This window comes from Cololabis saira, chromosome 18 (assembly GCF_033807715.1).
Source record: "Cololabis saira isolate AMF1-May2022 chromosome 18, fColSai1.1, whole genome shotgun sequence".
Lineage (NCBI taxonomy): Eukaryota > Metazoa > Chordata > Actinopteri > Beloniformes > Belonidae > Cololabis > Cololabis saira.
The window spans coordinates 23483399-23499807 of NC_084604.1; the positions used below are offsets into that span (position 1 = coordinate 23483399).

A 16409-nucleotide genomic window follows, 5' to 3' on the forward strand; every position below is an offset into this window, starting at 1 on the left:
AATTAAAATAAAAAGTAAGTGATTGTTAACTCACCCTCATTTTGTATCTTTTGTTGAATTTTATTATACATTTTATTACAGGACTGTCTCAGAAAATTAGAATATTGTGATAAAGTTCTTTATATTCTGTAATGCAATTTAAAAAAACATACATTCTGGATTCATTACAAATCAACTGAAATATTGCAAGCCTTTTATTATTTTAATATTGCTGATTATGGCTTACAGCTAAAGATTAAAATTCCCAGAATATTCTAATTTTTTGAGATAGGATATTTGAGTTTTATTAAGCTGTAAACCATGAAGCACAATATTAAAATAATAAAAGACTTGCAATAGTTCAGTTGATTTGTAATGAATCCAGAATGTATGACTTTTTTTTTTTGTAATTGCATTACAGAAAATCACAATATTCAAATTTTCCTTGTCCTGTACATACTCTTACCTTTTTAAATCCCGCACCTGACAAATAACCCAACATATGAAAAAACTAAAACTAATAAAAACTAAACTAAAACTAAGCATTTTTGAAAATATAAAAACAAATAAAAACTAGCAAACCCACACTAAGAACTAATTAAAACTAACTGAATTGAAGGAGAAAAAGTCAAAACGAAATAAAACTAAACTAAAATGAAAAATTCAAAACTATTATAACCCTGGTCCCAAGCTCAGATGGATGCAGAGGCTTCTGTCAGGGGGTAATGCAGTGGACACTCCTGCCAAAAGGGAAACTTTATAGAAAAGTGATCTACTACTATTACTACTACTACTACTGTCATTTAGAAGACGCCTTTTTGTTGCCCAGGCATGCTACAGCTCACCTATTGCAGTACTGTGAATGCAGTTCCCAGCATGGGAGTGTTGAGAAATACACAGATTCAAATCTGTGCTGGAATCATCCGTCTTTTTTAAATAGCTACACTGTTCTCAATTCCTGATGGGGTCAGATATGTGTAGGGTAATTCGAGATTAGCGTTCCTAGCTGTGATTTCTTCACCTAGGTAGGACAGCTCTGCCTGAAATATTTTGATCATCTGCTTCGGGACAGGCTCATCAAATCTTTCTTCAGGGTATTCACCCAAAGGAACCTGTCGTTATGACAAAGACATCACATCAGGCTGACAATTTATTTTAAAGGGTCACAAGCATCCTGCTCTGTGTATGTGTTCATGAACACTAAACTCACCATGCCAGTGAACTTCTCTGAGAGCAGCAAAGCCATTGTCGCAAACTTGACTGTGTCTCCTACGTTTGGGAGGACCTCGAGAATCGTCTTCATGCTCGACTGCCCCTTAGTCGTTGGTGGAGGTCCTCGCAGCTGCATAGACCCATTCAGCATCCAGGAGTTGTAGTCAAACTGGAACATAATATAAGCCTCTGTAATCATGTGACTTATTCATTTATTATGCACAGCTTTTCACGGAAAATGGAGCGAGACATTTAATCTTGTTTCGAGCAAATTAGATAGATAGATAGATAGATAGATAGATAGATAGATAGATAGATAGATAGATAGATAGATAGATAGATAGATAGATAGATAGATAGATAGATAGATAGATAGATAGATAGATAGATAGATAAATAAAGTTTATTTGCCATTTGTACATTTGTTAAAGTATATAGGAATTCTTGTGCAAAGGACACAGAGTACAAACATTAAAACAGGAAATAAAAAGAATAAAATAACAATAAATATCAGAAATTCTAGACTTCACCTAAGCATATTGCACGTTTCTCGGTTGGTTGTCAATAAACAGAGGTAGGTTAGTCAAGAGGACTGATGGTACTTTACTTTTGCTATCAGTCTCACTGCAGCAGGGGAGAGACTGTTGTAAAAGCGTGTTTTCCGTGTCATGATACTGTCCGTTCTGCTCTGTCTAAGGCTGTAGGTAGAGTGTTTATGTCTGAGGAGGTTGTGTGCTGGGTGAAGAAATGCAACGCTCACACCCTTCACTGCTCATTGATGTCAAAATAAAACATAAACCACTAATGAATGAAGCAGATTTTCCAACTGTTGCAGGTATTTGGCCCTATTTGATACAGTATAGACCAAAAGTCAAAGAGTTACATGAAAAGCTGAAGGGTTTTGAAACTTCCAGTAGTCTACAGGTAAGCTACACACATTTTATACACACACACACACACACACACACACACACACACACACACACACACACACACACACACACACATTCTCAGCCCTGCTGCATTACTCCATTGTGCCTAACTGATGCTGTTGTCCCACCTGTCCATTATTTACAGCAGCATGTTGAACAGACACAGTGAAGATCACCATGGTGATGAACTTGACCACTTCCTCAGTAGAACTGAAGTATCCTGGAAATCCTGTCAGTCACACAAACACCGTCAGATCATTCACTGCAGTAATTACTAACATCAAACTAAATGTTCGTACTGTAGGTTATTATACATTTATTACCCGAGAGTTTGTTTCTGTGAAAGCCGTGTGTGAATATCTCATCTATCCACTCCTGCAGCTCAGTGTCTTTGCACACATCGCTGTCTAATGGGTAATAGTACTCCACAGTACTCTTGACAAAGCTGGTTTAAAAAACAAAAAAGCCATTCAGGAATCACCTTGAATGTGTTGTACACCAAATACACACAGTATGTTTGCAAGTGTATTTGTCACTTTTTCCTTTTAAGGATGTTTTAGAACACAATTTGTCTTGTTTTTTCATGAAAAACAACAATGGTAACACTGCTGTGGTAATCATGACCTGTTTATGATGTTCCACAGCTTCAGACCATCGTCCCTGTAGTAGAAGTTGGGGACTGACCCCAGCCCTCGTGCAGTGATGTTCTCTGGCAGACAGAGGCTGCTGTAGGTTATTTTAGGCAAAGCCCGTGCCATGAGCTCCGTCAACCCCTCTGGTCCAAGTGAACTCTGGTGGTAAGAATTACTTAAGTTTACTGAATTGGAAAAAAAAATTGAATAAAAATCTTTTAACCTTGTAATGAATGGGTTTCCATAGAGGAGATTGTTTTAAAAAGGAATGCATCCATGCTAAAAGTACCATACCTCACGAAAAGCCCCACCAGGTCCAAAAAGAGATCGTATACCCACAGTGTTTATATGCAAAGTGTACAGAAAGTGTGGGATCAGCAGCTGCACACAGAGAACAGATGCCGACATGAACATAGCATTTGAAGTTTGGTCACATTAAGAAATAAGTTGCCAACATCTTAACAGTTCACCAACTCTGTTACGTCAGCAGATACCTTGTAGAGGGGATGGATCACAGGGAAGCTGCGGAGAGCAGCGACACCAAAGACTTCTGCGAGATGGTGAGTCTTCAGGAAGTGATGGACCACCTCATATTCCAATACATCTGCACTTTTGAAAAACAGCTTGGCCAGGAGCCAGTCTGTCTCCGGGTCACTGGGCAGAAAGATGGGGTTCTGCTTAGATGGTTGTTGATGCAGCTGGAATTAAAAAAGCAGGATAGTGAACAAAAATAATGTAATTCATAAACCACACACCAAGTCAACATGTTCAGTTGGAGCAGATTAACTCAGCGCTCAGGAAATCCTACTGTTGTTTGGAGGTTCAGGACTCTATTTGGCATTTTCAGCGTACATACAGGGAGAGCAGATCAATTGTTCCAATAGTAAAGTACCTGTATTGCAAGGGGCATCAGTTTGTTCTCAGGGTTCATGTAGAACAAGCATAAACCAGCAGCCATGTGCATAGAATTTCCATCCTTCTCCCTTGTTGGTAGTCCATCCATAATGTCCTGGTCACACAGGAATATATTGCCCTTCTGTGTGGGAGAGAAGGGTGAAAAGCAATAAATCTGCCAACAACACTTGCCACAGTAAACAAATAATTAAATAAGTTACAACATTTTAGTTGGAACAATTATTTTATCAGTTTTAGGGGACAGATAACCGCAGTAGCCTAGTCTTGATTTAGTTTTAGAGACTTGAAATGGTTGGTGTTTGTATCTCTGCCTGTTCCAGTTTCTGTTTGTTTGTTTTCTCTCTTGCAGATTCTAAAGGCTTGTGTTCCTGTGTTTCTCTCATTTCAGACTTGCAGCAGATGCCAGACCCCCCCCCCCCCCCCGATCTCCCAGTTTTTTTAAACTGTCATTACAATACTTGGATCCAATAAGTGAATACATCTAAGGTCTAGAATAGCATTCGTGCCGTGCTTCTCCAAACCTCCATTTCTTTCTTCAGAGTGCTTCCTTCCCTGAGGAAAGGTTTCACCATCTCCTCTGTGACTGGAAAATTTGAGGGAAGCTTCAAGCAGCACCTGATCACGTTCGGGTTAGTTGCACTCAGAAACTGGTATCCGAAAAAGTCATCCTCTTTCCAGTGCTCTGACACGTATTCTGCAGGAATGACGGTGGGTAAACATAACATTTCTTATCACAAAGCAATGTCATCATTTTATACTTGCTCATCATGACCATGTAATAATAATTCAAAAAGAATTACTGCCACCAAAGAAGCTAAAATCTGCTTCGGAAAGTCTGGATTTTACCGGACATTGCAGTCTTTTTGTGCCAAAAGATTTTTTTCATGTCCTCAATGTTTTTCCACTGCTGAGTCGATCCAGCCAGCCCCTTGAACACTAACTCAACACCACTGAAATCCAGAAATTACAAACAAATATGCATTTATCCATACGCATGTTCTGATACAAATCCTTCAGAAGAGTGAATAATGTCAGAATAACCAACTCACATCATCCTTTTTGTAAAGAGTATTTCATCTGATCTGGACGCAGAGAAGCGGATTTCCGCTGGGAGCTCAGATATATCTTTGAAGTGACTTTTGTGTGGTAGCCTTTCATCTGTGATCGCCCATCTGAAAAGACAACAAAAAAAAAACACATCCCCAAAATAAAATCACAAGAGTATTTGTTCAGATAACCTCCTGAGAGCAAACTACAATGGAAACTTACTGGTACAAGCTCTTTTTAAGTTGTAGCTCTGTTTTTCGGTGTTCGATCAGCAGAGGATGCTCTTCCTCGAAGACCTTCATGGCTTCAAGGCAAAAGGGAGAGGAAAAAAAAACTTTCGATTTTTGAACGCCAATGGTCAAATGAATATATAAATAAAGATCAATGAACCAATTTAGCCAGATCTATAAAAAAAAATGATAAAAAAGATCAGCATCGATTATGACCTCTTCCTCCTCTGAGCTCCACCATTTCTCCCCTGGAGATCCATCTGTAGCAGGGGAACAGAAAGTCTTCTCCTTCTGGCGTCATCACCACGACCTTGGAGCAATACCACTCATCTTCCGTGAGAAAAAGAAAGGGATCCTTCTCCAGCTTGACCAGCAGGAGCTTCCCCAGGGACATGCTGGTTTTCAGGGTGTAAGTCTGGGTCTATGAGTGACAGTTGACGCAAATGGAAACAAAATGAGTGAATAACCAGAACAGTGGTCCACATGTACGTGACTCTAGTGTGTGTGCACAGACACATTTAACCAAACATAAGAAAGTTATAAAAAAGAACGGTATAAGCAAAATAAAACATGTCAGCAGGGGTGTCGGACTCCAGCCCTCGAGGGCCGGTGTCCTGCATGTTTTAGATGTCTCCTTGCATCAACACACCTGATTCAAATTAATGGTCGTCACCAGCTTGTCATCAATGTCTGGACAGCTCTGTTGGTGTCACAGCTCCTTTTATCACGGTGTGCTGAAGCAGGGAAACATCTGAAACATGCAGGAATGCGGCCCTCGAGGACTGGAGTCCGACACCCCTGCATGTCAGAACTAGGTCCCATATGAGGCAAACCTGATGGCCCTGTTTGACAAATATGCATGTTATCAGCAGCAACCTACCACCCCCCGCTTAAAGTCGATGCCAAAGTTGTCCAGCTCGGTGCGGTCACTCTGTCCTTCTGTTCCAAACAGGATGACATATATGTGGTCCATCGTCCCTGCATCCTGCATGTCCCTCGTTGTTACTGCCACCTTGTATTCAGCCATGGTAAGTTTGAGAAAACTGTCCAGAACAAGGAAACAAACCTAAATACCAATGCTCTTGTCAAACTGGTTGCCCCCGCCCCAATAGACACATACACAGCAATGTTAAAACTCTGCGGTTTTAGGATAATAAGTTGAATAGCCTACTCCTGAAGATCAATTTCATTTTATGAATTTAGACTTATAATTTCCTCAATTATTTATGAAATATTTATTTTTAAAAGGATTTTTGCATGGATGCTACTTTTTAAATATATGTATTGTTACCTTTCTTCCTTTCCCAGTCCTATCTCCGAACCGTAGTTGGGAGAGCTGGTATTCTAATTCGGTCTATGGCTCGTTGCTGGTAACCGGCGTCGTCTAGGAGTCCGGGGAAAGTGAAGGGAAAAAAACGGGACGGAGGAAAAAATACTGTCGTGCAACCTCGCACATTTATTACAAACAAATTAGACACACTGAAAAGTAACTAAAAACGTGGACCGGTCTTACACACGCGCACACCTGCATCTCCCTCTCTCTCCTCCGCTGCACCCACACGTCTCACACACACACACCCAAACACAGACACCGCCTTAAAGGGGACCGGGCTGGCCGGTAACAGTATATTTTAAAATCTCATGTACCCCCAGGGGTACGCGTACCCCCATTTAAGAACCACTGACATAGTTAAAATATTTTTATTCTATTTTTTTTTCTCAATTCAGTAAACTTAAGTAATTATTACCACCAGAGTTCATTTGGACCAAAGGGGTTGAGGGAGCTCATGGGACGGGCTCTGTTTAAAATGAACTCGGACACCTAAAACAAATGATTCTACTTTAAGTTTTTTTATCGAAAAATTTTCTTTCTATTTTGTCAGTAAAGGAGAGGGCTTAGACAGGGTTTTTGCACATTACCTACAGCATGTTTGGTTTTGTGCTCTGTTGATAATTATGTCTTTCTTTTTTGTCAGTTATGTTGTTGCATCAGAAGACCTTTTTCCACTTTGCTTTGTCATCAGACCATCTAAGAAAGAAATCTTAATCAGTGGAAACCGGACTGAAACTGTGCTGTCCTTATGTCGGACCTGGGATCAAGATGGTCTAACTTCTGCACATTTAAAGTTAAAACAACTGGGAACCCCACATAACCCCAAATAATTGTTTTCGCCGCTACCCCCAGACCAGCACTCCAGTAAAGGTTTTCATACAGAACTGTTTTACATTCTCCTGCATCCATTGAGGGGGGCGAGTGATAGACTGATCCCAGACCAGTGAGGCCACACAACACAAACTGCTCCCAAATAAATTGTATTTCATCCCTAAAATTAAAATAGACCCATATACCTACATGTAATTAATTGAGTAAGGACGGTGTTGGAAGGTAATAAGAAAGTGAATAATGTCGAGTATTCATCTTCATCATGGAGCAAACTAGTAAAAAACAAAAGAAGCCATCAGCTGCCCAGTTCAGAAAAAGAAGAAAAGAAGAAGATGAGAATCGGGCAAAAGATAAAGGTATGCAGATTTGTGTAACAGTAGGCTATAGACCCCTTTCCGTGTTTGTAAACAAGTATGACGTAGCCAAGCTGCGCGCGCATTGTTGAGGCAGAATGTCGGAGTTCATGTCAGTTTACACCAGCAGATTGACGGAAAAAGATCGTGGAAATTACGTTACTAAACTAACTTTGGCGGATGGAAAGCAACTTCCTGATCCTTACGGGATTACAGAGTGGGAGGAAGATATCACAAAGTGGCCTGATGTCCAATGGCCGGATATTCATCTGTTTTTGGTTGAGAAACCTAGTGTTTACACTGAGAAGCTGCGACACTGTCAGCAGCTGTCACAGCTGAAGTTTGTAAAGAATTATGACAGTCAACTGAATGTTTTTTATACACTAGACATTTTAAGTTATTTATTATTTCATATTTAATTAATTTATCTTATTTTTGTCAATTTACTGTGTCCCCTTTGTTTCTTAATGAAACTCATTAAGCATTGCCTTTGAATGAAAGCCATGTCATGTGTACCTTTGTCTGTGCTGGCTGAATGAAGTTGATAGTTATTTAAAAAAAAAATTAAAATGAAAAATTATATGAGCTTTATTGTCCATCTTGCATCTCACATTATCACCATTAATTTGAACTCCGACATTCTGCCTCAACAATGCGCGCGCAGCTTGGCTACGTCATACTTGTTTACAAACACGGAAAGGGGTCTATAGGCTGTTAATTAGCCACAGAAGACAACTGTTTGTTTTTTAACTTTTGCTGAACTAGCAACTATATAAACTGAGGCATCATGTCATGCAACTAATTCACCCCACAGGCAACCTAATCTGGTTCGTGTTTGCAACACAAGCGCAAATTCACAGACGTCCTGATTATGGAATTTTTTATTGCTATATGGTAGATGCTGGGTTAAATAACTTTTAATATACATTGACATGTTATTTTTAATCTAAATGTGACACAGCTTTTTCAACCATTTGTAGTGTGTTATGCTTAATAGGATGTTAAATTGTTTATTAAATTGTGCATTATGGTCATTTGAATTGGGTAATTGATGCATGTGTGATGTAAGTGGGATCTAACTTACATATTTTGTCTTAATTGTAAAGTAACTGGTTTTGTTTTTTTTTACTTATTTTGGGAGGGGAGGGGGGCGTCGCCCAGGGAGTAAATCTAGCCAACAGCGCTTCTGCCTGGATAAGAAGCTGATGACAAATGGAAACAGCTGTGGTGATGCAAGGAGACATCTAAAAACACGCTGGTCTGTGGCTCTCTAGAACCAGGGTTGCAAACCGTCACATCAAGGAATTATCCAAACAGCTGTGGACTATAACAACATACATACAAAGGTTGTAAAGACTTTATTAAATGGTAGTAAATCACATGCAGGTTATCCAACCGTTCCCACTCGTCCTGAAATCCTAATAACCTAAACAACCAAGATTTGAACTGGGTCGTCCATAAGATTCAGAAATAAGAACAGATTCATTGATCAACTTGGATGGGATTAGCAAATATTGTGTAAAGTGCTGGCATAATATCTGACAGAAATAATGCAGCTTAACTGACAATGTGCTGTTTTCCATGGCTACTGAAAGGTAAAATAGTGAAAACAATCAAATTTCACTTCAATATATCAGTGAATTATATAAATCAATAGTGCATATTTGTCTTCAACAAAATATAATTCATGTTACTAGAATAAGAGTGCATTTTTAGCATAAATCTGTGCACAACCCCCCCCCCCCCCCAATTCTCCCTCACAGGAGCCACCCACAAAAACAGGCCTGGGGCCTCATTTATAAAGCTCGCTTGCACACAAAACAGGGCTTGGAAGATGCGCAAGCCACCTTCTACGCAAAGGTTGGGATTTAAAAAGAAAAAACTAACCGAAAAATGTGCGTATCTCTACGCCAACCCTGACCCTCGCGCAGGAACAGTCTTAAGATATGGGTAACTGGCGACACAGGCGGTGAGGTGGTGAAATGAAGCCAGATTCATTGTCATACTGTTAATGTCATCACATATCAGACTTATAATATAATAGCGCTGATCGTGTCCATCTGTGATTGAAGCACAGCGTCAGTCAGGACGCTCTGGTGCTGCTGCTGCGGTGCAGGACACGCCAGGAACCTCCTCGTCACCCACCGTGACAACTGTAGAGTGACTGAGGACAGAACAAATGAGTGCCAGGCCACTCTACGGAGCCCCTAAAGGGACTCAGATTTTTTTTTAATATATAATGAGTTTTACGCGCGCGTGAAACCTTTACGTGCGCGCGTAAGCCTAAATTCGGCTTTTGGGTTTACGTGCATTTTTAGTGTGGATCCTAGTGTGATCACTCTTTTATAAATGAGGCCCCTGGCGAGGAAAGTGTTATTTCATTAAGGCTTCTTAGTAGTCCAATGTAAAACAGGAAGTGTTGATTTCTTACAAAACCCAAAATATTTAATTGCAGCATCTACATGTAATACCACAGTGAAACTCGTCCAGCTGGGAGAGGTCAGCCCTGTGTGGTCAGGTGTTGACATGGCGTAGGACACGTCGAAATGAGAGTCCATCTCGTGCCGTGCACATGGCAGGAAGGGGTACAGGCTCCGTCTTCTGCTCCACTACGTTGAACTGGCACTTCTTAAGATGGACCGACATGCTGGGGATATCAGTAAAACCCCAGGATGACACTGGAGTGAAGGCAGTGCTGAACCGCCATACCTGCAACATTTACAAAAATCATTATTTTTCATCCACAGCTGTTAAAATATTTTAACGCATAAGAAATGTTCTTGTCATTATTTTAGAGCTGCATAACTACATATACACAGATTCTAACTACTGCATCATGTGAACTTGTAACTGACGAAACAGATCTCTAATCTTAGTTTTCAACTCACTTTATTCTTGATCTGCCATGACACAGTGCCATGACGACCAGGGCATTGTCTTTGCTCCCACTGAAGTTCCACTATGCCCCTGGTTTGGAGGAGGCTGGCACATACCTCCCTCATAGTCCGTGATACCAGGGACAGCTGGCACAAGCTGAAACTGTCCAGGAATCCAGCTATGTGCCAGAGTATCTCAATGGGCAGTGCACTAAATTGGTCACACTGGGAGTCACTTGGAAGTGTAACCCTTGAGCAAGGCTTAACCCCAAAAGACTTAAGGTGCTTATCATGAACCACCTTGGCCCCCTGGGTGGATGGGTAAAACCTTCGCTGGGAGAATGTGCAGCCATAATACGCAAGAGGACAGCGATGCTCCATCCAACCATTAAGACCAGCATGAATGTCGCCGTGGACGTTTCTGAAATGTGAAGAAAACTGGTCCCTGCGGAATGACTGACCACAGACGAAGGGGAACATATGTTGGTAGCGGGGGTTGGGAGGGAGGTAACGATTATGTGGGACTGCCTCAACCTCCAGAGCTTCTAGGACTAGGCCGAGGCGGAGAGTGCGGAAAGGACTGGGATAGGTGAGCTGCGGGGCAGCATGGTCACATGCAGACGCAGATGCCATGTCACCCACTCTGGTGTTGGTTACCAAAATCGCTGCAGGAAAAGTGAAAGTCTGTGTTCCAAAATCAACTCTGTAACCATCAACGTAGACCGTATCAGAGATCCTTCTACACTCTCTGGATTCCTCCAAACAGAAGAGCAAGGCTGCAGTGATCAGATCTATCTCTCCTAGACCCATAGGGTCTTCATCCTGCTCCAGGTCAGAAGTATCCACTGCCTTGTCCTCCATTTTCACTCGCAATCGATACAGTGACCTGTCTGGCACAATCCCTATTCTTCCACTATATAATGAGTACTGGCCTGGGCCCCTAAAAACCTGGCTGTTATGGAACTTCGTCTCAGGCACATAATTTTCTGAAATAACTAGCCCTCTATCTTCCAGAAAGACGTGACCAGCTCTCTGCGCCACCCCCTGGCTAAGGTGAAGAGGGGGCATCATTTGAGTGCTCACTGGCTCGTGAGAAACACCAGCATTATTATCTTGCCCATCAACTGGACACACCATCTCCACACAAGCCTCTGCAGCTCCTAACGTTGACCCATTGGCTGTGTCTTTAATCCTTACACTGGGTCCTTTAGGAGCCCCATTTTCACTCAAACAGCTTGAACACAGACTCTTCTCTGTAATGTCCGTTTTGGGTAAATCCTCAGCAGCTTCCAATGTCATGTCTTGCAGTCCATTCTGAAGGTCCACACTGTTAGTCTTTAGCTGAGCAGCTCCATTCTTCATGCTCTCTTTGCTTCTTTCTTCACAGCTAGCACTGTTAACAAAGTCTAAAGCAGCGGCTAAGCTTCTCGCTGTCTCAACGGTAGCCTCATAAAGTTTACTAAGATGATCCTCATTCAAGCCATTTATTCCACTGGCAATTTTCTCTTTTGCTGAGCCTGGTGGAGGTGGTTGTGGATCATGTGATGACTGCGAGGGTGAACCAATGCAGGCCTCAGGAGCACATGTCTGTGAAGTTGATCGTTTCGCTTTGTTCTCCTTATCAACAGGGACAGGTTGTGCTTCCTGTGCAGAAGGTGCCATGGCGATCACCTTTAGAGATTCGAGGAGTGTACGCTGGTCCTGGAGGGCAAGTACCATGTCTAACTGTTCCACCTCTTCCACCCCACGACTCAGGCTTTCATAAGAAGTGTAGTCTAAGCAGCTAACAGGCCATCTGTTCCACTCCATTGTGCAGCACACGACTCCAGCCGGACAGACTTCCAGGTGTGCGTACATTTGGTTACGCATCAGGGTGAATGGACAACCATATCCACTATTAAGACATGGAACCCTCATCAGTGGGCAGAGAAGGTGGTGCTCATCAGCTTTGCAGGAGTGAAATACAGCACCACACATCCCCGAACACGTAATTAGATCACAACAGACTCCTGCTTCGGGTCTGACCATGCACCTCTGGTTAATACAGGACATACAGTGAATATGAGGTTCTGCCATCTTCAGAGCTGAAGAGGTGGAAAGGTTACAGCGGTGACTCTGTGGGGGGAAACACAATGCCGTCAGATAAATGGTAACGTGGATTAAAGATACAACACGGAGGAAAAAACTTTGAAGAAGATCCTACAGATGTGTGAGAGGGTTTGGCTGCAGACCTCCACCTGGGAAAGATATGCAATACACAACATACCAAAATACTACAGACTTAGGTTGAAAAATATATTGGTGTTTTTATATAACATTAAATAATTCATTTTTTTTATGATTCAATTAAGTTTTATTGTTTGATGGTAACACAAAGTGGACAGAATTACTTATTAATGTTATATGTAAAGATAAGTGTGGGAATATTTTCATAGACAATTAACTAATAATGTTGATATGAATGTATTTATATGAATATAAAATCAATAATGTTGTATCTGAATGTGACAGGTTGTTTTTGTTTTGTTTGCTTCTGTTTTTTCCAGCACTGCCACTTGAGAGATTAGAGCCAGCGCCGCCGAGTGACCCTACACTGGAGTTTTGCAGCCAAACCTCTGTCCAGATGTGCGAGACCTGGGGTCAAGCCAAAACTAAACAGAATAGAACAGATCATATCATGCGGGGTAAACGCAAAAATAAACATTACAGCGGGTGTTTAGAATGCAATTGCCATATGAATATGAACATTTTGACTTAGCAGGTAAAAAAAAAAAAAATATCTGAAATTATATCTGTGATATAATTTCCAAAGTAGTGGAAAATGACAAAAAAAAGAAAATCAAAGTTTTGACTACCTAAATGAAATAACCCTGGTATCTAATGAGAGGAAACACCAGACGTCACTAATCACTTGGAATAGGCATTACAAGAGTACTGACATGTTGAAGAGCCAATTACTTTTTTCTATTTAGAAAAACAGAACAATTAATATTTATTGTAGTGGAGGGAAAAGGGGAACATGACTTAACTAATATACTCTTTAATAGCATATGGCAAATGTCATTTAAAACACATCAACACTAACAAAAATAAATATGACTCATTTACATTATCTACATGAAACTAATACAAATAAATCAATATATTAGAACTAATAAATAAACCAAATTAATAAACAAACCAAACACAGAAGAAAACCTCAACTGTCTGAGGTGCATGTTTTCTTCCTTGAGCCTGCACGCCTGTGCAACACTGCCCCCTTCATCCTTTATGCAAGTCAAGTGCTGTCACGTGTTACAACTAAACGTCTGTCCCACACAAATACCTTTTTAGGAAGCTTCCCAGCTGTCTTTTGAGGAGGCTGAAATCCATTCCCACTTTCAGACTCAGTTTTACCCCAAGAGACTACATATTCATTTCAAAGGGATTTTGAGTATTGATTCCCCACTAGGAAATTGCATAAGCAATATAATAAGTAAAAAAAACGTAGTTTTTTTATTTTAATACAGTGAAATCCAAACCTTTTTGATTTAAAGTCCTGCAATGCAATAACCAAGCAACTAGTTTCAGCTGTAAAACTTTCAGAAGTTTCAGAGAGCAGACATCCCCAGAGTCCTTGCAAAAGTAACTGCATACATTTTAGTTGTTTCCAATTAGTTATATTAAGACTGCAGCTTTACTGAAATTCAGAAAATGTAACTTCCTGAGGCTGCAGGCAACTGCAAAAAACGTGTTAAGAGCTAGTATAAGCAACATGTTTGTTATTAGGGGAAGGTCCTTGCCAGGGGTGGAAAGTAACAAATTACATTTACTCACGTTACTGTAATTGAGTACTTTTTATGAGTAATTTGTAATATTCTAAGTAGTTTTTGAAATATGTAATTTTTACTTTTACTTGAGTACATTTTGACCCAAGTATTTTACTTCACTACATTTGAACCCCCTCACGTTACTGAGTACAAAATTTATGGTGAAAAAATTAAATGCGGGCGGAAACCCCTGTGTCCCGGAAGTGAACGTGAAAGTGCGTGGCATTGTTGGATCTATAAGTTTTAGATTGTGGGCAGTATTGTGGGATCTTGTGGGCATTTTATTTTGGTTTATTGTGAATAGCAGGATCCTGTGGGCATTGGGCATTTTATTTTGTTTGAATACTTTGATTCTGGTTTTAGTGTTGTCGGTTGGACAATATGACTGAAAATAGTTTGCACTTTACAGTACAGGTTGTGACTGTCCTTTTTGTCCTGTTCAGCGGAAGTAAGAGGATCATGTTACTGAGCTCAGCTGAGCTTTTACAAGTGTTGATGTGTACTTTAATATGCCTTGAAGTTAATTAAAACTTATGCTGGATTTGATTCGTGACTCAACCTTTTTTTCATTAAATAACTGAAAGTAACTTTTAATGAAATTACATTTTAAATTAAGTACTTTTGTACTTTTACTCAAGTACATTTTTAGATGAGTACTTTTACTTTGAGTAGGATTTAAGCAAAGTAAAGATACTTTTACTCAATTAAAATTTTTCAGTACTTTTTCCATCTCTGGTCCTTGCACACAGCTTGTGATAATGAGGTTATGTGAAAGCTCCAACTCCCCTTAAATACATCAGAGAAAAAGTTAAGAGCTTCAACAAAATGAACTGATTATCTGTATTTTCTTCAGAGCATAGTTACCATAGTATTTTTGATGCATCCATCATTTTACATTTTATGTTTGAATCACTAAGAAATGCACAATAATCAGAAAGTAGAAAGAAACACGAGGATGTTTCAACCTTTGTAACATCTGAATATTCCCATGAACTAAAAAAGAAAAAAAAGGACATCCACATCACGAATCACTTCCACTTAATCATACTTGAATCTTGTCAAGATTATTTAATAGTAAAGGTGAGGCAAAAGTTGTCTTTGAAGCAAACTAACGAAACAGTAGTGATGCAACCTTGTAGCTTTTATGTTTGCAAATTGCAACAGTTAATAGTTTTTAGCGGCTAAATTGTGCATTGGTCTATATCTAGCAAGTTTGTTTTCAAGTAAAATCACTTGTGTTTTTGTTTAGCCCAACAATGAGAGGCTAACGGATGCTAACCGGCTAAAAACAGCTAACTGGGTCGGAAGTTGAACGATTCACAACAAACCAACTTCAAGACAGAGCTTTGCTTGTTTGTGCTTCTCACCTGATGTTCGTGTGTGCAGGAGAAGTCGTGATACGATCTGTGAGACTGTTTTAAACAGAAACAAGAAAGCGTGAACTGTAGTTACAGCTGAGAACAGACTGCTAAGGCTGCTAGCTGCTATCAACAACACTGCTTTTTCTCTTCTCCGGGAAACTTTATTTAACAACATGGACAAACATTTTACAATGCTGAGAAATGACAGATTTGACAATGACTGATAATGACTGATTTGATAAGAGATACATATATAAAGTTTACCAAACACGTTAATTGATAGGCATATTAAAAAAATATAATGAAATCATGTGCACAATAAATCATTTGGTCCATAAAGATAGATTTAAGAAGTAGCACCTGACAGGTAAGAATTACGTACGTAATAACTAAACGTACGTACGTAAAGGCTATAAACAGAAATTCATCAATTAATTTAAAATAAAATAAAAAAAAACGTACAGCTCTAATTTGAGTAATTTAACAATTGTATAACTTTTAAGTATTGCAGGTATTTTAAGTAAAGTACATTTTCAAGGGCTCATTTGGACAAAGTTAGTGACAAACACTGTTTGTCAAACAGTAAAGTGGGCAAGTTCCCTTATTTCTTCAAGACAAATGAAGATGAAAGATCTGCAGTTGATATGTATTGAGTTGGCATTTGGCAGTTTGACTAGAGTTATTCTGAAGAAGAGATTACAATCCTAGTGAAGAAGACTATCGGTGCGTCCGAAATACCATACTAAACAGTATATACTCAAAAAGTATACTTAAGTACACTTTTGAGTAAATATCAGTAGTATGCATTAATTCGGACATACTACTCAGAGCCACATGGGACTTCCTGCCGTTGGGAGGGGGAGTTGTTACCATGGTAACAACTCCTGTCACAGCAGCAG

General features: G+C 39.9%; 2 protein-coding genes across 2 annotated transcripts; both read right to left on the minus strand.

Moving 5' to 3' along the window:
- Nucleotides 1-566: 566 nt before the first annotated feature.
- LOC133464619 (hydroperoxide isomerase ALOXE3-like) lies at nucleotides 567-6435 on the minus strand. Its single transcript, XM_061746700.1, has 15 exons — nucleotides 6239-6435; nucleotides 5828-5990; nucleotides 5164-5368; nucleotides 4940-5021; nucleotides 4720-4842; nucleotides 4517-4620; nucleotides 4192-4364; nucleotides 3648-3791; nucleotides 3250-3453; nucleotides 3050-3136; nucleotides 2748-2914; nucleotides 2447-2568; nucleotides 2252-2352; nucleotides 1190-1360; nucleotides 567-1091 (listed from the first exon to the last, which is right to left on the minus strand). Exons 2-15 carry the CDS (start codon nucleotides 5972-5974, stop codon nucleotides 912-914), a joined length of 2010 nt encoding a protein of 669 aa, XP_061602684.1. The 5' UTR covers nucleotides 5975-5990; nucleotides 6239-6435; the 3' UTR covers nucleotides 567-911.
- Nucleotides 6436-9591: 3156 nt separating this feature from the next.
- LOC133418446 (F-box only protein 30-like) lies at nucleotides 9592-15655 on the minus strand. The gene is made up of 3 exons (XM_061707135.1): nucleotides 15517-15655; nucleotides 10353-12455; nucleotides 9592-10173 (listed from the first exon to the last, which is right to left on the minus strand). The coding sequence occupies exons 2-3, from the start codon at nucleotides 12414-12416 to the stop codon at nucleotides 9979-9981; spliced, it is 2259 nt and encodes a 752-aa protein (XP_061563119.1). The 5' UTR covers nucleotides 12417-12455; nucleotides 15517-15655; the 3' UTR covers nucleotides 9592-9978.
- Nucleotides 15656-16409: the final 754 nt, after the last annotated feature.

Coding starts and splice junctions, on each gene's coding strand:
- LOC133464619 (XM_061746700.1), bottom strand. CDS start 5,974: ATGGCTGAATACAAGGTGGCAGTAACAACGAGGGACATGCAGGATGCA. Junction 5,022..5,163: donor GGAGCTCAGAGGAGGAAGAG/GTCATAATCGAT, acceptor TTTGCCTTGAAG/CCATGAAGGTCTTCGAGGAA. Junction 1,092..1,189: donor CAGAGAAGTTCACTGGCATG/GTGAGTTTAGTG, acceptor TCATAACGACAG/GTTCCTTTGGGTGAATACCC.
- LOC133418446 (XM_061707135.1), bottom strand. CDS start 12,416: ATGGCAGAACCTCATATTCACTGTATGTCCTGTATTAACCAGAGGTGC. Junction 10,174..10,352: donor CATGGCAGATCAAGAATAAA/GTGAGTTGAAAA, acceptor TAAATGTTGCAG/GTATGGCGGTTCAGCACTGC.